General features: G+C 31.2%; 1 protein-coding gene across 1 annotated transcript in view; it reads left to right on the forward strand.

Moving 5' to 3' along the window:
• Positions 1-10,662: 10,662 nt before the first annotated feature.
• Osi17 (DUF1676 domain-containing protein Osi17) overlaps positions 10,663-25,371 on the forward strand; it is a 42,897-nt gene continuing 28,188 nt past the window's right edge. Inside the window, exons 1-3 of the mRNA XM_076409739.1 lie at positions 10,663-11,389; positions 15,902-16,146; positions 17,802-17,968. Of these exons, the coding sequence (XP_076265854.1) occupies positions 10,786-11,389; positions 15,902-16,146; positions 17,802-17,968 (1,016 nt within the window). The 5' untranslated portion in view covers positions 10,663-10,785. The remainder of the gene's footprint in view (positions 11,390-15,901; positions 16,147-17,801; positions 17,969-25,371) is intronic.

The following is a 25,371-nucleotide window of genomic DNA, read 5'->3' on the forward strand; positions in this document are numbered from 1 at the left end:
GTTGATGCTCCGTACTATATTTCAAATAAAGTAATACAACGCGATATTCCTCTAGAACCTATAACGAGTGTGATTCAACGTGTTTGTGTGAAGTACTTCGAAAGAGTGTCAGTGCATCCCAATGTACTCGCTAATCAGCTAAATATGCGATGTGATAGTGAAGTGCGTAGACTAAAACGTTTAACACCATCTGATCTGATTACTGGACATATGTAGAGTTTAGAATAAGCATTAGAATAAGACTAATTAATTAAGATAATATTTTATAGAGAAGATTGCTTAATGAATGGATTTTCTACATGCCATGTATATATAATATAGACATAAGAAATACTTATTGCCAATAGGGCAGATTGTGGACTCACTCAAGAGTAATAAAAAAAAAAGCTTGAACTACAGTGACGAAATGAGCAAAATACGGTTGAGATCAAAATTATTTTACGTCTTTCGAATGCGACTTCCTTCTTCAATGAATCTTTTACTTTAATTAATATAATAAATAAATAATAAAATGATACTATAAATTAAATAGTAACAACATCATAATTTATCGCAATTCTTTTGTTTTTTTTATCAACGTTTAAATTACAACATTAAAAAGTTTCACTCTTCACACCTTTAATTTAAAAATGCTATTGTCTTGCTCTGAAAAACTTGTTTTATTCTAATTGACCATATTGTCATTCAAACTATATTTTAAGTGACATATTAAACAAAATACCTTTTAACTGGTTCTGGCATCAATTATATTTTTGGCGAATAACAGTACCTGTAATTTTGTATGGTTTTAATAAGGTTATGCACTAAATATATGTTAATGAATAATATTAGTGACATTTTTGGTAATCGTAGAACTCTAATCTATGTATTTATCGGATTGGCGAATATTTCGCCTAATTGTTATAGCTTATATCCAATAAGAAATTTTAGGCCCAATATTTTTGTGTCATATGGACTACAGATAAATATATTCCAATAAAACGAAAAACGCCCAACTCAAGCAACCAGGAGTAGCTCTCAGACCAGTGACATAAAAGATATAAACACAGCCAGCGGGCTAAGGGTTTAGCTTGCCGACAATAACGTACTAGGATTGAATCTCGCTGGAGATAGAGGTTTTTTATTTTAAGTTTACAAATTAAAACAAAGGTATTCGTGTTCATTAAAACTAAATGGAAAAAACCAAGATATGCGAAAACTTCATGCCAAAACATAGATTCGAGAGTAACAAGAATCGTCTCTTTTCTTTGCTTAAAAGATATTAAGATATTAATTTTCGAAGTCACAATGCTGATGTCTGGTGAAGAAAAAAAGAACAAAAATTGTCTTTGCTCAAGGTCTGTTATGAATTAACATGGTTCTGGAGACATAGTATATCATTGTACTAAAAGTAATTCTAAAGGTTATTAAGATTTTTCTGTAAATTTTAATGGTATAACTTCTCATTAGTTTCATATTTCATTAGTAAATGCATTTCTTAACAAAATACTAACCGAATATTGCTTGTAATAAATACGTTAGTTTGTGCATCAAGAGTTACAATGAATATTATAACAGTTATAAAATAGTTTCAATGAATATTTCTTCGGACGCATGTGACATAAGACAAAGTAGAAAGCAATGGATAAATGAAAGCCATAAAAGACAAAGAGGAGCTATCTGCAAGGGCGAGATCGAAGCGTGTAATAAATAAGCAAAGAACAATGCAATTTTAATTAAAAATTTGGGTAACGTAATTACTCTTTTAATCAGCCTGGTGTATTTATTGTTTTTGTAATATATATTTTAGGTGACAAATATGGATAAAAGAATACATAAATGAAATATTGAAAATAAACAGGATTTAAAATGATACTAATAACATAATTTGCATACATGGACCACATAGGACGAATATAAGAAATTAAGTAATACTTGGTTCATTATTGAAAGAAAGCTAATTGTGTTCGTTATTGTTTCAAAATACATACTAAAGTAAAATATCAATTTCAAAATTGTTTTATTCATATATTCTCTCTTTTAAATATATAGTACTTCATTTAATATTCCATATTTATATTTATAACATAAAAGTAAAGAAACATAATGTATACTTATATTGGATGCTCTGAAGTTGTTACATTTCAGAAAATAGTTTTACTCATGATACTTTGTTATAATCAGTGGCATATTAATTTACACTTATTAATACTTTGTTGATTATTGAAAATAGTGTGTGTTAGTTCTTGATATATTTTAATAAACAAACTGTTGTTTTAATTAATGTCATATATCAAATAAATCTCTGATCTTATATTGAAAATACTGTGAAAACAAGGTTTAGTAACATATAATTATTAAATTAGTGTTTTTACTCTATTTTTGAGAGGAACGGTATTTCAACAACGGGGTGATTGCCAGTTATATATTAACGTTTATATAAATATTTTATATAAGTATCATTAAAAATTCAATATTCTGTCCAAGGTGTAATAAATATCCTTTGTGATAATTATTATTTAGATGACATGTAGATAGCTTCAGTAAGTGGTATCCCGTGTATAATATCTTATATTAAAATTTGTTCTACAGCCTACATCTGTTCATTAATCATATAAACGTTTTAGTCTACGCATTACACTATTACCACTCAGATTTAGCTGATTGGCGAGTGCATTGAGGTACACCGACACTACTTCAATTCTAGATTCGAGAGTAACAAGAATCGTCTCTTTTCTTTGCTTAGAATATATTAAAATTTTCGAAATCGCAATGCCGATCTCTGGTGAAGTAAAAAAGAACAAAAATAGTTCTTGCTTAAGGTCTGTTATGAATTGACATGGTTCTGGAGACATGGTATATCATTGTACTAAAAGTAAGTCTAAAGGTTGTTAAGGTTTTTCTGTAAATTTTAATGGTATAACTTCTTATTAGTTTCAGATTTCATTAGTAAATGCATTTCTTAACAAAATACTAACCGAATATTGCTCGTAATAAATACGTTAGTTTGTGCATCAAGAGTTACAATGAATATTATAACAGTTATAAAATAGTTTCAATGAATATTTCTTCGGACGCATGTCCCATAAGACAAAGTAGAAAGCAATGGATAAATGAAAGCCATAAAAGACAAAGAGGAGCTATCTGCAAGGGCGAGATCGAAGCGTGTAATAAATAAGCAAAGAACAATGCAATTTTAATTAAAAATTTGGGTAACGTAATTACTCTTTTAATCAGCCTGGTGTATTTATTGTTTTTGTAATATATATTTGCTAATTGTGTTCGTTATTGTTTCAAAATACATACTAAAGTAAAATATCAATTTCAAAATTGTTTTATTCATATATTCTCTCTTTTAAATATATAGTACTTCATTTAATATTCCATATTTATATTTATAACATAAAAGTAAAGAAACATAATGTATACTTATATTGGATGCTCTGAAGTTGTTACATTTCAGAAAATAGTTTTACTCATGATACTTTGTTATAATCAGTGGCATATTAATTTACACTTAGTTGATTATTGAAAATAGTGTGTGTTAGTTCTTGATATTGGTTGCATATATTTTAATAAACAAACTGTTGTTTTAATTAATGTCATATATCAAATAAATCTCTGATCGTATATTGAAAATACTATGAGAACAAGGTTTAGTAACATATAATTATTAAATTAGTGTTTTTACTCTATTTTTGAGAGGAACGGAATTTCAACAACGGGGTGATTGCCAGTTATATATTAACGTTTATATAAATATTTTATATAAGTATCATTAAAAATTCAATATTCTGTCCAAGGTGTAATAAATATCCTTTGTGATATTTATTATTTAGATGACATGTAGATGGCTTCAGTAAGTGGTCTCCCGTGTATAATATCTTATTTTAAAATTTGTTCTACAGCTTATATCAATTCATTAATAATATAAACGTTTTAGTTTACGCATTACACTGTTATCACTCAGATTTAGCTGATTAGCGAGTGCATTGGGGTACACCGACACTACTTCAAAGGACTTGATACTATTTTGAATTATACCTGTTATGGTTTCTAGTATATTGGCATGAATGTAATATAATATTATTTTGATATTTCAGTTCGAACTGGTTAGCCATTGCTTCATTGTTTCATTTATTTTATAAATTATTTGATGATAATTAATTTCTGATATCTGAATTCACACAATTTATTTCTGATTCAAAATATTTTAGATTCTAATACTATTCGTTTTTTTTATAACATATAAACATATATCAAACATAATTAATAAATTTCCAACATTAAATTTGAAAGTTCCAGTAGCTTTTGTTATTTTCAAATTAATCAATTGAAATAAATGAATAAGTAGTTACTTGACAAGCGTTATGGTGACTTTGTTAACAGGAAAGCCAACTATTATTGTCTATTAACCTGAATTTAAATGCGGCCATACAAACACATATTAGACTTATTTGTACTTCTAGGGGATATGAGTGTGTACACATAACATTTTTTCTATTTTAGGTTAAGTCGTTAAATTATTGGATACTCAAGAATTGGCATAAATAACTGAAGGGTTTCTTTGGAAGGTGTTTTCCTTGTTTTGAGTCATATTCCAAATATAAGTTCTCTCTTGTGTTAAACCGGAAGCAATGTGTCTACTTAAAATTTCAATGACTTAAATAATGTATATATTAATCGGCGAAAAGGTTGCCTTCCTTTTTGAAGAAAACGGGGGGTTTTAGAGCCGTGAAATTTAGCACACTTAAAGCTTATATCAAGTAATATTTAGGCCTGAAAATTTGGTGTAATATGCTCTACAAAATAAACATATTCCAGTAAAACGGAAAACGCCCCAATCAAGCTACCTGGAATAGCCATCACATCGGTTACACAAAATAACAGGTCAATTGAAATATCCCCGGCTTGATACATAGATGGCGCTACTCGAAATTTCGCGTGTTCCTAAAATATTGATTTTCGAAGAGAAAAAATATAGTTGAAGCAAAAACTTGGCTTGATGCCGAGTTTCCAGATACTGCCCTAGGAAAATCAGCCATCAAGGATTGACATGCTAAGTTTAGACATGGTGAAATGAGCACCGAAAATATTGAACGCAGTGGACGCCCAAAAGAGGTTGTTATCGACAAAAACATTAAAAAAATCAACAAAATGGTTTTGAATGACCGTAAATTGAAACCCAGTGAAATAGCAGACACACTAAAGATATCAACTGAAAGTGTACATCATATCATTTACGATTATTTGGGTATGAGAAAGCTCTGTGCAAAATGGATGCCGCGTGAGCTCCTTTTGACCAAAAACAACGACGAGTTGATGATTCGGGGCAGTGTTTAATGATAAACTGGGGTTTTTGCGTCGATATGTAGCGTCTGTATTTTGGGATGCGCATGGAATAATTTTCATTGACTACCTTGAAAAAGGAAGGACCATCAACAGCGACTATTACATAGCTTTATTGGACCGAAGAAAAAGAAAGTGCTGCTTCACCAAGACAATGCACCGTGTCACAAGTCAGTGAAAACGATGGCAAAAATCCATGAATTTGGCTTCGAATTGAATCCTCATCCACCGTATTCTCCAGATCTGGCCATCAGAAACTATATCCTGTTCTTAGATCTCAAAAGAATTCTCATTGAGGAGAAATTTTCGTCGAATGAAAAGGTGACCGCCGAAACTGAGGCCTATTTTGAAGCAAAGGGCAATTCGTACGTACAAAAATGGTATTGAAAAGTTGAAGGGTCGTTATAATCAATGTATCACCCTTGAAGGAAATTATTTTGAATAAAAAAACTAATTTTGCCAAAAGATGTGTTTTACTAAGATAGGCTGTTGACTTTCCAATTGACCTGTTATATAAACAAATCTAGTGGGTAGCCGCGCGGGTTAAGTATTTAGCTCCCTGACAATCATGTACTAGGTCGAATTTCGCTGGAGTACAGATTTTTTAAAGTTTATAAAATAAAATAAAGGATAGCGTTCATTAAAATTAAGTGAATGTTTGTGTTTTACATTTCAAACGATATCAAATGGGAAAGTGAGCGATTAAAACATTATTAAACGAAGTTATTTAATATTAAGCTGTGTTTTGTGTTATTTTCGGTTGTTCCCGTATTGTTGGAATTATTAAAGAGTTATGATAAGTTTGGACAAAAAACGATTAAGTATAGTATGGCCACGTAAAGTTTTATTTTTATTTTTTGGTAGAGAAGACAAATTAATGTGACCGCTTTATCGGAATGATATACATTTGTGAAAGAAAAACCCGATATCATATGTGAACATTTTATCTCTACATAGATTAATTAAATTAGAGAATAACAATAATCGCCTGTTTTCATGACTTACAAGATATTTAGATTTTCGAAATTACAATATTGATTTAGACTTAGTTTGACGAAGAGAAAGAAGGAAAAGTTCTTTCTGAAGGACTATTATTAATTTGTATGGTTCTGGAGACCTAGTATCATTGTGCTAAAGATAATTCTAAAGATTGTTAAGATTTTTCCGTAAATTTTAGTGGTATTAACTTAATTTAAGCTTTCATTAATAAATGCTATTCTTAACAAAGCTCGAACCAAATCTAGGGGGTAATAAATAAGTTTATTTGAGCATCAAAACTTAAAATGAATATTGCATAGAATATTAACAGTATTAACAACTACTCAATAGTCATAGACATAGAATATTATGGCATATATTTTTAATAATGACTAATTTAAGGAAACAATTGAAAAAATCTTTTATTCATTTTTGTAATCACTTCAAGACTGAACTTGTATGAAACCTAGGACCTTAGAACATACCCAGGGGTGGGCAAAATACATGATTTGCTTTAATTTAAAAACAAATTACATAATTCTATCTTGCATGTATTTAAAATACGAAACATAAAATATCTTTAAGTAGTGTATTTGAAATACAACATAGAAAACACAGTATTTTAAATATTTTTTTTTTAAAATAAGAAATACAAATTATAAAATACAAATCGGTGTTAGGTTATATAAATATAATAGAACTAATCCACATTATTATCATGTCAATCAGTGAAGGAAGAATTTCGTTTCACGAATATTAGATTTTTAATGGCACTATGAGATAAACTGCCTCTTGTTGTGGAATGTATAAAACCTGCTGAAAGAAACAAACATTCTACAAGTCCTGGCAAGCACAAACTTCTTTTATATTGTATGAAGACATTTTTATATTTGGATAGTGTTCAAGAATGGTAAGCCTTTTGCTTTTATTTTTTAGGAAGCTGACTAAATCTAACTCCATTTTTGATGTATGTTGTTGATCACTGTCATCATGACCTTTACTAATACCTTATCAGGAGCTCCAGCCATTATTTCATGTTTTTTGTATTTTGCTTCCAAATTATGAATTGCAAATTATTGAATTCTTTGCCTTTATTTATTTTGTTACTAAAGAGGTAGCATAATATGGCTCCATTTATATCAGGTGACAGTTTAAAAAGCTTTAAATCTTACTAAGTTCTCTTCTAGTTATTTAATAACAGTTTCATAATGAAAGTGAAAATTAGGAAGTTACTTGACATTTTGACGTATAGTAGAGGTGCAGTATAGCCAACTTTAAAAAATTGATATATTTAGCGTTCGCTATTTTGCGAAATTGAACAACAATATAAAACGACACTGAGTATTTAAATATATTACGGCATAAATGTGTGGCTGTGGGGTACTAGCAGCAAATCTAAGATAGATATCCTCCAGAGGTTCCAGAATAAAATGTTACTGTCATCGTCGATGCCCCATGTCGTGTCCAACAAACTGATTCAAAGCGATATCCCCATAGAATCCATAACGAGTGTGATTCGTTAAATGTCTTTGAAATAAGCTAGAATAGTTTTTAGAGTAAGTTAAGATATACTTTAAAATAAGTTAGAATATTATCTAGAATAAGATTTAGATTATAAGTTGTACAGTAGATCACTTAAAAAAGTGATCTACTACACGTCAGGATAGTTATATTATATAACTAAAGTCATATAATAATATTTATTACCCATGGGCAGATTGTTGACGTTCTGGGAGATTAAGAAAAAAAGTAATGTGTGGGTCATAAAAGCGTATCTTGTGTCTGTTTGCAAATATTTATTAACTCTCTTGAATCATGTAAACGAGCATTATGTACTGATCATGATTTAATATTATATTTCAAAATGTTCTGATAGTTTTTGTCATTTAATGAATAGTCTAAATGCTTCAAAAATAGACGAAATATTTTAAGTTATGGCTTCATTTGGTTTGGCCACGTTTTATCTCTCAAAACAACCCTCTTTGTGTTTCACTACCAGTGAAAATACGACAAAAATGCCCATATTTTTGTCACTGAAGCGAAATGTTTATCGAAATGCTCCATTCAATTCCTACTATTGTTACAATTTATTAAAAATATATTATTTTTATTACTAATGAAAATAGTGTAACTCCTCTTTGCTACAGTTTATCAGTTATCCGAGTAGTTAATTATACTATAAATCAAAATTAATACTTATAACGCACTGATAACTTTTTTGCGAACATTTCTATAATCTTTTAAATTATTTTATTAAAAAAACTAAAATAAAATGGGAAATATTATCTGAACTTGCTCATACCTAGTAAATATTCTCAGTGCCTATGACTCTGAGGAATTTGTTAAATAATATATATAAAACTCATCAATAAAATGACACGAATCTATTGAAAACGTAGCCCAAATACAAATATATTTCTATAATACTGACTTTATTACATATGAGACCGCAAATTATTTTTCTGTTCACAATATCAAGAAATATTTCGAGCAACGTGATTATAGAAATTTATTTCGCATTAAAATTTTGATATTTTTGATAACGAATATCATAAATTGACCAACTTGCCAGCTAACACTGTATAAAATTATTGTTAAATCAAAATGTATTAATTAATATTCTAATCTAATAAACTAATAGCAAATTGTATTAATTAATATTCTTCGTCTAGTATGGCTTCATATAACACTGTCTGTTGAGTACGTTTTCTAAACTTTTTTAATAACTATATATATATATATATATATATATATATATATATATATATATATATATATATATATATATATATATATAGTTCGGCCGTTCTCGGCCAATCGTTCAATCAATCGTTAGTCTCGTAAAACTCGAGAATTGTCGGAACGATTTGGATAATTATTTGTGGAAGTCCGGGGAAGGTTTTTTCTTTGATGTCGAGGATCGAATCCGACAATCTACGTGCGCAAAAACTTTCCTAACTTCGGAGATCCTTTGTGACAGTGGCATTTCAAATTTATGTGCTCTTTTTTTTTGTTGATTTTTTGTGATAGTGACACTTTACTACTAAGAACTTTTCTCACTTTGATTAATTACAATTTACGATGCCGAGGAGAAGACGACCTGACTTGAGCGACTCCGCAGACACAGTGCACCTGTGATCCTGGAACGAGCTGCATTCCACTATGATGCGGCAATGGATTATTGCGCCGACAAATCGGTAACAATTGGGGAAATGACAATAATTTGTAAATATTGCAAGGCGTTAAAATACAGTGGTGAATCTACTGGATTATGTTCTGCTGGAGGCAAAGTAAAGACTGAGCGTGAAGAAGATGATGAATAATGTCACTGAGGCAACAGTCATAAAGGGAAAATGTAAAGGAGAGGATGTATTGAACCCACGTATACCGATGATTCCAACGGATTTACCATTCGATTTTAAACGTTTACAATTTCCAGTACGTCTGGCCTTTGCAATGACCAATAAATAAATCGCGTTGGAAGTTTGCGGAATCAACGTGGAGTTTCCCTTTTGCATGGACAATTATATGTTGCGTGTTCGCGCGTCTGAAAACCGTCATCTTTGTTTATTTACGCACCATAAATCAAAACAAAAATATAGTTTATCAGAAAGCTTTAAATTGATTAACAAACTGTATCGAGTGTGTGTATCTATAAATATCTAATTGAAACCTTATAAATAGCCAGTATTTCAGGAAAACACTGTTTTTTAAGTATAAAACATCATGTGTAATTAATCGAAAATAATAATAAAAATTAATTCATATCGAGCATTTTTTTATTAATTACGGATTTTTAGGTCATTTACTTATCAATTGAGGCAGTACGAAGTCTGTCGGGTCAGCTAGCGCATAATAAATTCTAAACTAACAAAAAGAAGAATGATATTACACGACCTATTAAACCCTAACTTAAATGCGAAGGTATTTCTAGATAATTATAATGCTGAGTGTAGCACGTGTGACACTTGAAATTATTTTTCTGTTTCCAATATAGAGAAATCTCTTATATAATAATATTTGATCATTGTCAATCTTCAAATCTGTTAACGAACATTATTAATTAATGATCAAGTAAAATCATATCAAATTATTATTAAATTATAACACAATATTAATTAATTAGTATTCTTCGTTTAATGTGGTCTCATATAACACCGCACATTAATGAATCCTGTGCATGTCTGGCCTAATAACATGGACTGAAAATGGACAGGTGACTTAACTATTGTCAACCGTACCGCCGACGATTACCATCGCGTCCATCGCCGATTCAGCGGTGGAGCGTCCAAGTGGGGCCTGCCTCTGAAAGTGGGCCATCACCCGATAAACAGCACCAAACGTGCTTTTCTCGTATTCGCCTCGTATCGAACGGCAAGAGAACGTCTCCGGCATGTCCCGATTCGGTGCTTAGTCAGATTGCGGCTAACGAAAGTGCTTTTTCCGGTTTAGTTTACACGAAAAACCGCCAGTTTTTCAATGAAGATTTCTCTCGACATGCGGCGCGTACTTTATCTCGCGATCCTCGGTTATCTACTGCATCTATCGTCAGCGACCAACGACGAAAACAACATTACTGTGACGGAAGTGCCGGTGGATACCCTGGTTAATCTCACTGCCAACAACGAGCTATGGACGATGATGTTGAAGGACTGTCAAAAGCCGACCCTGACGTGCGTGCAGAATAACATGTACAAGTACCTGAGGAAAACCCTGGACGAAAGTGACGATATACAGTTCACCAGCTACCTCAGGTTCACCAAAAATCACCTAGACTACGATAATATACAGAGATCTCTAGATTTAGACTCTAACAGCACGGATCATCAACACGACGACCCGTACGAGGACGAATCTCCGATTGAATCAATGTCAAGGTCATTGCAAGACAACGCGGCGAGATTCCTGATGACGCACGACGTAGAGCTGTCGCTCCCCGACACCTTGTTCCCCAATAGCGTGCTGAAGATCTCGCCCAGGGGCTTTCAAAATCAAGGAACACTTCTCAACGTGCAGATCGTCCCTGAGGATATACCTACTGATGTAGACAACGTTGGAGAATCAAGAACTATTAAAAAAATTCGTAAGTAGATGAGATAGATCCGTGACAGGTGGCGCCACCGTCAATTAATGAATGAAAGTTGTGCTTTTCACCAAATTGTTTTTATTTTGGTTAATTTTATGTTACAGTATAAGTTTTAATATTCTAGTTAATTAATTGTCAATGCAAGTACTCTACTACCTAGTTAACTAGGCTATTATGCTCTAATTTTTATAGTATTATCGAAAAAGACGCATTGAAAATGATATAATTTATAGTAATATTTGATAATTTGATATTAAAATTAATCGATGTTAATTTTATTTTATGGCATAAATATTTTACATCATCAATGGCACATGTCTTACGATGACTTAGCTTAGAAATAACTGTTTAGGGACTTTTTCGATATCATCTTCTTCATTCAGCAGAGTTTTCATCTTCAACTATTCGGTGCCGTCCTTAGGCATATCTCGGCACCAAGTGTACTATGAATTGTATTCAATGGTTTGAAAATATTATTTTCTTGTTGGAATAGAATGCAATTTATAATAGCTATAGTAAACTTTGAAACATTCTAAACTTGACAACCAATGATCTAAAATCTTACGTCCAATTCTTTGAGAACTATAAATATCGCAAACGCAGTTCTATTATAATATATAATTTAAGAATAAAGAAAGTCACACACTTGTTTATGTTGAAACTGTAGGGCCTGTAGGGGGGATGAAGCCTATGTTGCAAAACAAGTTTAAAAATCACAAACTTCTAGGTAGAAGTGAACATCATTAACTGAGATGTAAAACTAGGAACTTGTCCGAAATCGTACCCTTTTTACAAATGTATTCATATATTATTACTAGTCGTTACCGAGTAATTTATTTTCTTTTGAGTTTCTTTTTTTTTGATTCTTTTGAGTCTGTGGTTTAATTTAGTGCTCTGTAGGAGTTGTAGCATGTGTTTTTACATGGAAGACTCCATCTTTCCTCGCGTCTTGTTGCGAATCTCCTAATATCCTCTGTGACAGTTGGAATCCGAAGGTCGGTCAAAGTAATTATTCCTACAGTATTTGGAGGCAACCACAATACTTCTCAGGACTGTATTCTGAAATATTTATATTTTGTTTATACTACTTCTCGCAGAACATCACCATAACTGAATTCCATAAGTCCATATAGATTTTTTATCTGCTTGTTGAACAGAAACTTATTATGTACCCATAATTTAAATTTCCTATAAATTAATTAATGAATTCCAGTTAAGATTCTTAGTATTTTTACTTCATTAAATAAAAGTATTATTCATATTTATAGATAAATGAACAGTTTGGTTGTAGGCGAATTCAGTATGCATCGATTTGGTCTCTTTCAACGCGTGGGATTCTTTATTCGTGAAAATTACCTTCACGTAATCATATGGCTGCTAGGTAACAGAACTTCTTCTGGTCATAATATTCTTTGCCAGTTTTTCCCTGTTTAATAGAGATCACTCGGATATGAGCAGATATGTCTTAAGTGTTCAACTCAAATTCATTTTTTTTTATTTTTATTATTCAATTAATATATTGTTACTAGTCGTTTCTGTCTAACCTACAATTTGTGTATATGATAACTTAAATCTAGGTATATAACTAGGAGAACCCATCGGCCCTATCTCAGTCTCTGGTGAAATAATGTTTATACATGTCACTGCTGTGTTTTTTAATATATGCACCACACTACACAACACTACACAAGATCAGATGGTTTGATTGTTTTGATTCTGTGTCCTGTTCTGGGGGTATCCAATAGTTGTAATATTTCAATATTCGTGTGAGATTGGAGTCTTTCCTCATGCCCCCTTGCAATTCTCTTGATTTCTTGGCTGATTTCTCGATATAGATAATCAGTCCTATAGTATTTGGGCACACCCACAATACCTCTCAGGACTTTGTTCTGAAAAATTTGTATTTTATTTGCGTTACGCTTTGCAGAACATCCCCATAATTGAACTCCGTATGTTCATATAGGTTTCAATATTTGGTTATATAATAGCAATTTATTATGTACTGATAATTGTGATTTTATTCCAATTAGCCAGTACATTTTCCTATATTTCAATTCCAGTTCTATTCTTTTCTTCTTTATATGATCCCTCCAGCGAAGTTTTGCATCGAGATTAATTCCGAGATATCTAGCGTTGTTGCTAAATGGAATGATAGAATTATTTAATATTATGGGTGCTTGTACAGTCTGTTTATAGGTGAACTGTACATGTACAGATTGACTTTCATTAATTTTTATTTTCCAAGCTTGTGTCCAATTATTTATATTGTTACTTGCCTGTTATATAATTTTCGTGAGGCTTCTTTACTATTACCTCCGACAGCTATAATCGCAGTATCATCAGCAAATGAAGCCATCGTAATATTTTGCATTTGTGATATTTTACAAGTGTAGAGTAGATAAAGCATTGGTCCCAGTACACTTCCTTGTGTTGTTTGACTCTAAATATTCTGGTTGTAATGTATGATTTTAATAGTTCGGTTTTGTTGTTTTTTAGCATTTTCTGTAATTTATGAGTAAGGCCTTCATGCCAAACTTTATCGAAAGCTTGTGCTACATCTAAATATATAGCTGGGCATACTTTTTTACTTTCTTAGGCTTTTTCAATAACATCTGTTATTCTGTGGACCTGGACAATTGTTGAGTGCTTGTTAGTAAACCCAAATTGGTGTGTTGGTATTAGGGTTTTTCCCTCTATAATCGGTTTTATTCTTTTTGACAGTCAAATTCAATTGATGAATGGATTTGACTGATTGATTCAATCTATGGGCTTCTATGAAAATGGAGACTTATCTTTAAATCAAAGGCATGAGCCTCGACTATGTAGGATTATCGTTTTCATTTTTAGTCATCAGCTTCTTAGTTATCAGTCTTAAAACATCTGACAAAAATCAAAAACTGCGATCTCTTGATACTTCAGATTTTGCATATATTTGCCAGTTTGGTAGCCGCAGTAAGCGACCTCCTACAGTTGGTTCACCTATCCCCTGAAGCGATAGTCGCGGGTTTAATTTCCGCCAGGGTCTGTGTTACTACACGTTAGTAATTGTAATGACATCCTCAGAATCAGTGTTGTAGCGATCTGATTAATTTTGGCAGTTTTTTAATACCGCTTTTTGTTTTGTTTTTAAATTTACAGGAATCAAATGAACAACGTAGTAGATCGTACATACGTATGCATCTGAATAAATTTGCACAAGGCCTTCTTAAGAAAAACCTACTAGCCCAAATAAAATTTTAACGATAATGTTAAACCGTCGAGAAAAACCAGTTATTCAAAAGTCCCACTAAGTCACTAAATTTCACTTTTTTACAGAAACTACAACGGACGAATCGAGTCTTCTAACGGTAAAGAGACAAGATAAATGCTGATTAGTAATGTATACAATATATTGTTGTGGTCAACTAGCCTAATAAAATTATTCATTAATTTTCTTATATCCTGATAATAATCCCTGGTAATCGTAATGAGTACTTATTTGAGGATTACATTTATATTTCTATAATTTGCAAAAAAAGTAAATGTAAAAAAGAGTACAGTATCTATTTTGTCTACATTCTAGTTCTAGTTCTAGCTTTAGTTTCTTCATCTAGTTCCCCATCTTTCCCTCTATTAAAAATTGTTATCACACAGATAATATAATTTTCAAGGCTTTTGTACCTAAATCCATTTTCTTAAACCATCTCTGACTGTTTTTATTTTAATAACAGTAGTGTATATACGTGGAAGTAAATACGTGATTTCATACAAAAGTTGTAAACAGCAATCATCTTTTTACGTCAAGTAAGTTCATATTACAGACTGCAGAGTTTATTAATATCACTCCTTATTGTTTTACTACAAGAAAGACCATTCGCCATTCATTGATATTACCAAATATCTTAGAATTTGTTCGACACATTCTTGTGTTAATTTTTAAACACAGTTGATGCGCATGCATTTGATAGTTTAAATGCGCAGTTATAATTCAGAAGATAAAACTAAGACAAAATGCCCCCATAATAAAAATAACGCAAAGTAAAATCGTCCAGATTAGCTATTCTCAAATATGATATGCTTTTTCTAACATTCCTCTGCTTCTTGTAGTTATTTTCCAAGGGGCCTGCAAGATATCACTCTAGAAGTATCAAGTATGAAGCTTATTTCACCAATTAGTAAATTAAATATTGTTATATTTATTATGTGAACTTATTTCTTCAAATATATTGTCTGCATATTTACATTCTTTTTAACCACTGTCTCATAAGAAATATATCCATGTTTAAATGTTATTTGTATTCATCACATAATGGTAATGAGGTTTAAGGGGTCATTTGTATATCTACTTCTACTTTTATGTCTCAAACATGTATTTGACATGAAAAAGCCTATGAATAAAATTAAATGTTCATGTTTGGTTTAAATGGTGCCTAATTTTAATAAAGAATTTTTAAACATTAATATTTAAAACATATAATTAACTAACTAGAATAATAATTATTACTAAAGATACTGTATCATTTGTTTCAGAAAAGTTCATCAGTGAAAAGCTGATATACGCCATTATTGCCATTCTGGTTGTAATCAAATTGTTAGCTGTGAAATTTCTGTTTATTTTACCGCTAATTGTTGGTGCAGCCACAGCCAAAAAGCTCCTGCTGAAAATATTGCTGTTTATTTTCCCGGCACTGCATCATCTGTTCAAGTTTTGTGCTTACTATCCTATACAGGCAAAGTATCATCACCACAAACATTTAATTTCTCATATACACCAGGTAAATATAAAATATTTTATTAATACGCATACGCATTATTAATACCAATCTTAAATTAGTCTTGAATTGCTAATTCTAATGTCAATAAGCCTTAAAATAATAATATTTTAACATAATAGTTAAAACAAAACTGTGTGGCTGACTCTAACTCCAAGTACCAGGTATACTCGAAAATTATTAACAAACTACATAATTTTCCAGAAATTGAAAATACTTATTTACTCGATGTATCGGCCAATTGATTCTATATATCTTGTCCATCGTTCAGGCAATTCATGGATGCTATCCCAAAAAAAAAATGTTTGTCGTTAGAGCAAAACGATTCATCGAGCTATTATTTCTTCGAAATTGGCGAAGTGTTGCTCTGCAAGTGACTGTCCCATTAATGTAAAAATTTGGTGGGCGGACGGGTCAAGGTCTGGAGAGTGCGGTGGGTGCGATATGTCCCATCCAAGTGAATATATGAGACGGTGCGTTATCGTGCTGTTAAACCACTTTACCGTGTCTTCGGGCATTTTCTGGACGTTTTTCTGGAGCATGTGTATTTGAATTATAAATAGATTACGTTGGCCTGACATCATTTTGCAGAAGATTTCTGTGCCAAAAGCTCCTCCTACCCCTATAATAACCATAACAGATGATGATATTCATTTCCTTAATTCCAATAAATTCAATCTTTGTGGATATTGTTTTCATAAAGATAACAGTCATCAATACTGTTAGTATTCATTCGCCAAAACCATAGTAACATTTTTTTTTCTTAATGTAATTGAGTACTAATGAATTGGAGAATATATTCGAAGCCCATTAGTTCACCACCACCTTCTGATCACCACCTCAAATAAATATAATGCTGCTAGGTAGACTTTATAAATGTAACAAAACAAAATATGGTCTCATGACAAATGTCACAAAATTGTAGAGTGATTACACATAGTTTTGTGCCAATGTTAATGAAACACATTTTACTGTTAAAAATACTCAAAAATACCACAGATACTCTATGGAACTTGCCCTTACATCAGTAAGATCATTCAAATATTTTTTTGTGTTTGTTGATTGTATTCGTATTTTGTATTTATTAGAGTTAAAAGTTTTTCTTTCCCAATATCGAAAACAGATTTTCCCGTAAAATTAAATGTGATATATATATATATGGAAAATGTGAACTATCACTGGTATTTTTGAAACAAGTGCGAATCCATACTTTCATGATGATTTTTTAATTTACCTGTTGGAGATATATGAGTATATTTTTGAGTCCGAAATATTTGCATCGTTGAGTATTATTTGGGTTGCTCTTAGAGAAATATATGAGTTACAACATCTCATTCATGATATTCACTCATGATATTCGTAGTAAATAAATGCAGTTTCTTACAATATTGAGTTAGTGTTTAGGTGAGAGCTGAATTATTTAGCAAATTATGAGGCTTTGTGTACACATTGCTCCTTCAATTGTTGTAAACAACTGATCATGTTCAAATTAATATGATCACCTATACAGCTTTTCTTTTCTGATTCACTGAATAATCAAGTCTTGGTATTTCTAAACAATTTAACTCTACCTTTTTAAGTGACATGCAGTAAAATAAGGTTTAACATAAGCGCTGTTTATCAACAAATATCAATATGATTTTCAAATTAATTTTAAGGTGGCCCCGACCAAATATCATTATGATCATCATGAAGGCATCGAAATAGCTGGCCCACATTCACACGGGCCACCGATCGAATACGAGGGACCTCATGACATACATCATACCGAATTCGATGACGATATCACCGTATTACCTGACGACGGTTCTGGTTTCCCACATGGGTAAGTAATCGTCGAACACATAGAATGGAAATGTCTTAGAGATGAATAAAACATGCTCATTTACATAATAGCCGAAATAATACGCGTGGATATAGTTCGGTAACGAATAAAATAAAAATTCGGTGTACATAAAAACGTTTCTTGACGCATTGCTGACAATTATGCGAGGACTACTTGTAAAAGAAAGTAGGCTGAAGATTGTAGAATGAACATTGAATTATCTCTAATTTCCAGATATTATTGTGTAAAATTAGTGTAGAAACATCAGATGATTCTATTATGTGTTAAAACTTATTGACGGTGTGATATATTCATATCATATCAAGAAAATGATGTATCAAGTTATCTATCAAAAAAATCCAATTAATTTAAAGTACTAAATTTAGAAATTTATTTCTTGGAAATAACGTTTTCCAAATTGAATTTTATTAATAATAATGAATTAATATAATTTATCATTACTGTAGAAAATCTAACGCCCCGATCTGGATATGGTCATATTTCTCTATGATACGATGTTTTCATATTTTAGATTTTTGGATTATATTTTGATGTCTTCTATATATGATGTCTGCTTGAACCATTTACTTTATTACATATACCCAAGAATTATTTTTAAAACAGCTGCAGTTCTTCACAGAATAGATTTAAAGACTGTGTGAATAGTTTGTGACAAAATGTTATCTTATTCTTGTACCAAAACATCTGTCAAATAGTTCAGAGATTTTCGAGATGTACTTCACATAACGGAATAATTTATGTTGGTCTGGCGATTGTCTGGGAAATATGTTTGGCAATTTCCTGACATCTCTCACACCAAGACTGATCCTTTGTATGGGCTCTATCTATGGGCACACTATCATCTTGAATTGCCATATTTGGCAGCAAAATGTTAGAAAGAACTTCACATCGATGACGTTCATCTGGTTTATAAAGCCAAACCTCGGCTTGGCATAGTTTGAAGCTTTTGCTCTTAGACCAGTTGGATTTTGTATGGTGCAGTTTGATTTCTAAAAACATTAACTTATAATACCACTTAAATATAATTAGAATTGTGATGACAGCACAATAGGACATAACAATTCAATTATTTATTTTTTCAGATTGGTTATTTTTAAAAAACTATTACCATTTATTGGAAAATTTCTTCCTATTGGATACATCACTGGGAAAAGAGTTATAAACTTTATTCCGAAAACGTAAGCAAAATAGTACTAATACGTAGATGATTGTCTTTATATTATACTTATTTATATAAAAAAGTTTTTCGAATTGATTGATTAGGTCAAAATTTAATAAAATAACGCAAATTGAAAGAAATTACTTCAATTAAATATCATGAATTTCTATATACACAATAGAGTATTGGGATTATGGATATTTATAAAAATACTTGTAGGCATTAAATAATATAGTAAGACCCATTGACCCTTACTTAATCTCTAGTAAAATAGAATATTATCTAACAGCACTTTTCAGTATTTTTACCATTTAGTTCACTTCATTATAGAACTACATAAGATCACAAAGTTTGATTCTATTGGGTCTACGTCCTAGTTCAGTATTGTCCAAGAGTTGCAGCAATTAGTCTTTCCTAATGTCTTCTTATGAATCTCTTAACTTCTTCTATGACAATTGGAATTCGAAGGTCTCGGTATAGGGAGTTGATCCTATAGTATCTGGGTACATCCACAATAGTTGTCAGGATTCTATTCTAAAATACTTGTCGCAGAAAATCTCCATAACTGATTTCCATAAGATTTAACCCGAGTTTTTTATTTTAATTTTGATCCTTTGAGGGTCCTTCTCACGAAGTTTTTCATCAAGATTCATCTCAATATACTTAGCGTGGTGACTATATGGGATATAGTATTATTATTGGTATATAAACAGTTTGATTGTAGGTTAATTCAATATATACTGATTTACTCTTGTTGGATTTTATTCCTCATGTCTGGACCCACTTATTTATATTAGTACATGCGCGTTGCCGTTTTGTGGTTGCTTCATTGCTATTGTCCAATATCAAGACCTAATGATATTGAATTTATATATTACAATGTTGCTGAGCACTATGTGATCCATTAGTTTATGATCCAAAACTTTATTAAGTTATTGGGAGACGTTAATCTATCCATAGCCAACGATTGGCGAGAGTGTCTACTTCTCAATAATCAAATCTCACTATTGCTGGTAAATGACAGAAACCGTTCATCGAACACCATTATCCTTTAAGCCTTCGTTGTCTATGATCTTAATTTCTACTTTTTTAGAGCCCTTATTTATTTGACATACATGTTCAAATCACCCCAATAATCATTGTAGTAGATGATCAAGGAATCATACAAACGAATAATTTAATCAACATTATATAGTTATCTAAAAAAATTTTTAATTAACGCAAATTCTATATTCACAAATAAGATTCTCACTAATTTTGAATGTCCATTAATAATTTATTTATTTTTTCAGATTAACAATTTTTAAGAAAGTATTCCCATATATTATTAAATTCCTTCGATTTGGATATATATCAGGAAGGAAAATGATAAACTTTATAATGAATACGTAAGCATGTAGTGACAAGTAGATAAGAGTACTATTAGAAATAATCCAACACTATTTTTACGGTTTCACATCATTACATTTTCAATTTGTCCCTTCCATTAGAAGCTATTAGTAATCGTTTCATGTTAAATTAATAGCATGTTCAAAAGTGACTTAAATAGATCCCTCTATTAATCAAAACATACGTTTATATGGATATAAAATGATAATAAAGGAAAAAAATTGTGTTCATCATGAAAATAAACTCAGGAACATTGAGAGGGATTTCTTGGTTAACAGTCTTAAGCTGTAAGCTACTTCAGTAACAAAATTAAATATCTAAACTTCCCATAACTGATTAAAAAAGGGCCTTATCACTGTATTTTCCAAATGTATTACTCTACCATGTACAAATGGGTCAATTAATATACCGTATTTAGAGAACAAGAATTGGCCGTATAAAAGTATTGGCAACGATGGACATTATTTATAGAAATAATTTTATTTGAGTTTCGTTTAAAATGTTTTTTTCTTAATTTAAAACTACGTTACGTAACAGAACAATTGAAAAGTCCCTGGCCCACCATAGTAAATCACATTTTTTTTGTCAAAATTATTTTTTTTTATTCAACATAATACCCTTCAAAGGGATAGACTGATTGTAGTGACCCTCCAATTTTTCGATACCATTTTTGTAGCACGGTTTGTCCTTTGCTTCAAAATAGGCCTCAGTTTCGTCGATCACATCTTCATTCGATGAATATTTCCTCTCAGCGAGCATTCTTTTGAGATCTAAGAACTGGAAATAGTCGCTGGTAGCCAGATCTGCAGAATACGGTGGATGAGGAAGCAATTCTAAGCCCAATTTGTGGATTTTTACCATTGTTTTCACTGACTTGTGACACGGTGCATTGTCTTGGCAGCACTTTCTTTTTCTTCAAATGCGGTCGTTTTTTTTGGCGATTTCGTCCTTCAAACGATTGGATTGGACTTCATAGTGAAATGATGCAGTCATGTTTCATCCACTGTCACATATTGATGCAAAAACTCGGGTTTATTACGCTTCAAACACTACTCCGAATCATCAACTGGTCAAAAGTGAGCTCGCGCCGCACCCACTTTGCACAGAGCTTTTGTCATTCCCAAATATTCGTGAATGATATTTTGTACATGTTCAGTCGATATGAGTGTAGAGTGTCTACTATTTCATTCAATTTCAATTTACGGTCATTCAAAATCATTTTGTGGATTTTTAAAATGTTTTCGTCGGTAACAACCTCTTTTGGGCGTCCATTCCGTTTACCGTCTTCGGTGTTCATTTCACCACGTCTAAATTTAGCCATACCAATCCTTGGTGGTTGATTTTCCTGTCCGGAAACTCGGCATCAAACCCAGTTTTTGCTTTAGCTGTGTTTATTGCAAAAAAACAATATTTTATCAACACGCGAAGTTCCTTTCAACACATTTTTTCACAATAACAAAAGGTGCTTCACGCAAAATGCTATAATTCACTTAGCACCATCTTCAAAGATTAACTAATGATCCGACAGTTGTCAAATTTATATACGGATCTTTTGAGGGTTCGAAGTAACTAAGGAACATATGGATTAAGTTTTAGTAGCGCCTATGTGTCAGGCTGGGGACTTTTTAATTAACCTGTTATTAATTTTCGAAAACTAGTCCTACAAATAACCAATTTGTTAATACTGAATGTCATATTATATGTTCATATTACAACCATTAGTAGGTAACAACGTTATGAGAAACTCTATGATGTTATTTGTCTGTATATCCATCGAATATACTATTTCCATATTAAATATTGTTCCTATTAAAATAGAAACGGTATAATATTAACATATATTTATACACCTAGTTGAAATTAATTTAGATTTAGAACATTTAACATTTTGTAAACTGATACAAAATTACTAAAACAATGTCTTCATTTATTTATTTCATAGATCTTCATAGATGACATGATGGAGCTACGATACACATCAGCATTGCCTCATTTTCAGTAACTGTTTTTATAAGAAACAGGTTTATTGAAATAATTTAAATATCGTGAAATTAAAATTATACAATGACAAAAAATATTATGGATAACGGAAACGTATTATAATTTCTTTTAGTTTTATAGTTTGATATTGTAAGAACATCATTTACGAATACTTCTGTTATATGGTGGACAAATATATTTTAGATACATATATTTAAATGAAAGACAATTGAACCAAATATATTCCGCTTAAACAGACAATTAGAATGAATGAAACTGATTCGTATTCTGGGAATTGGACGGCTATAAAGGATGTGATTTGAAATCACTTGTAATTTAATGTTAATATTATGTTGTTTTTATGATGTCGTATGGTATACGAGCAATAGCATAGTAAATGTAGCTGAAATGGTATTAAAAAATAAAAGCTTCATCAAATATCTGACCATACTGTCAGCACGTGTGCAGAAATAAAGATGCCTTGATTTATCTGGGTCAAAATATTTTTGATAGGTACGGTTGAGTTTCGATGTTTAGATGAATAATACGGATTATAGATTTACATTTAATCCTAATATAAATATTGGGTATCGGCCAAAGTGTTATGACGGTAAATTCTTAGATTTTCCTTCTTCTTCTTGAATATTATTTATCCGCCATATATATGGCATACTATACCAATGAATTCGTTAACACTAACAGAAAATAATCACCATTTTCACAAGAAACTAAAAGTTAAAAGAAGTTAGATTTTAGATTTACTAAAATAAATATTAAATTTATTGTCCTATTAAGATGCCAGATTTCATGTTGCGCGGAAAATCTTTACAACATTATAAATAGAAAAACTACAAGCAATGGAGAATGAGTTGTAAAACTACTTTAAAATGATGTTAAACGTTGTTACAATTACATACCCTTATATTCAAAAGCTTCACACTCACAATTTAATTTTTTTTCTGAAAATATAGTATATGTTGGAGTTGTTGAATAATTGAACACTTTTAACCGAAGGAAATGGAACTCAAAATTGTCCATTGTTGGGTGCTAAAAAGAGATCTTCCTTAAGCAATACTAATTTAAAGTTTCCCAACACTTTTATTATTATTTAAAATAATAAACATAAGAAACAATAAAAAAATATATTATATTATTAAGAGCTTGTGTGTATGTTTCCATTAGCGATATTTATTGGCTATATAAGATGGGAAGTTTCAATATAATCTGTTACAAAATCTAACCTAATTGTCAAATTCGATGATTTTTCTCTTGCTAAATTCCTTTTAATATTTCTGAGTTATTCTGTGTATATACACGCTAATCATGAAGTGCCCAAAATTGCTATCATCAAACACTTAAGAAACCTATAGTGATCCCAACTGTCGATTTTGGTTTCAATGATTTAACAGGTATGCCATTGATATCCATGGCAAAGAATAGGTCTTAGTTGACGAAAACCTATTTCAAATTCATCAACTTCTCAGATTGGAGGGTGGTGAATCAACTCGTCTGTCTCCAGAAGCTCATATGTGGTGGAAAAAATCGATAATAAAAAAAATCTATAAAAATGCAGGAGCACGAAAATAATAACGTTGCTAGAACGATGATTTTGTTTAATAACATATATATTGTACTAATTTTACGCAATAAATGCCTTTTTAGTGAAAGGGATCAGAATAAATATTTTAAAATTAAAAAAGTTTCTAAGTTTCTAAATAATTTCATTTGCTGATCAGGATAATCACTGTGAGCTAGATATGGGAAATATTGATTGGCATTTGAAACCAGCAATTTTAAAAACAAAGCTATGTTCTCACTATATCCGCCTATTATTTTTCAATTTTACAATTCTATCAATCTTCTTGAATCCTGTGTATAGGTAGTATGAATGTAAGGCACACTTTCAATCACAACAGCTATCTTTTAAATATAAAGCGAACTTCCGGCATCATTACAAATTCTTTACCATACTACTGTAATATCTTAATAATCTTCATCAGTTGCTATTGCTATAGTCGCGGGTTGAAATCCTGCTGGGTTATGGTGGTTATGTTTAACATTTTTAACTGTGGAAAGATTGCAAAATCCGACAAGGAAAACGATCCTAGTCACACCAGTAACCAAGATGGGTAAGACCGGATGTCTTCTGGGATGATCTCCAAGTTGGTCTCTTGCCAGTCCGTAAAAAAAATAGCTTAGCTATAAGATTTCCTTTTAATATTTCTGAGTTATTCTGTGTATATACACGCTAATCATGAAGTGTCCAAGATTGCTATCATCAAACACTTAAGAAACTTATAGTGATCCCAATTGTCGATTTTGGTTTCAATGATTTAACAGGTATGCCATTGATATCCATGGCAAAGAATAAGTCTTAGTTGACAAAAACCTAGTTCAAATTCATCAACTTCTCAGATTGGAAGGTGGTGAATCAACTCGTCTGTCTCCAGAAGCTCATATGTGGTGGAAAAAATCGATAATAAAAAAATCTATAAAAACGCAGGAGCACGAAAATAATAACGTTGCTAGAACGATGATTTTGTTTAATAACATATATATTGTACTAATTTTACGCAATAAATGCCTTTTTAGTGAAAAAGGGATCAGAATAAATATTTTAAAATTAAAAAAGTTTCTAAGTTTCTAACTAATTTCATTTGCTGATCAGGATAATCACTATGAGCTTGGTATGGGAAATATTGATTGGCATTTGAAACCAGCAATTTTAAAAACAAAGCTATGTTCTTACTATATCCGCCTATTATTTTTCAATTTTACAATTCTATCAATCTTCTTGAATCCTGTGTATAGGCAGTATGAATGTAAGGCACACTTTCAATCTATTAAAGTTAGA

This window comes from Rhynchophorus ferrugineus, unplaced genomic scaffold, assembly GCF_030347505.1.
Source record: "Rhynchophorus ferrugineus isolate W39M unplaced genomic scaffold, kcgeb_rfMv2 rfM7, whole genome shotgun sequence".
In the NCBI taxonomy this organism is placed as follows: domain Eukaryota; kingdom Metazoa; phylum Arthropoda; class Insecta; order Coleoptera; family Curculionidae; genus Rhynchophorus; species Rhynchophorus ferrugineus.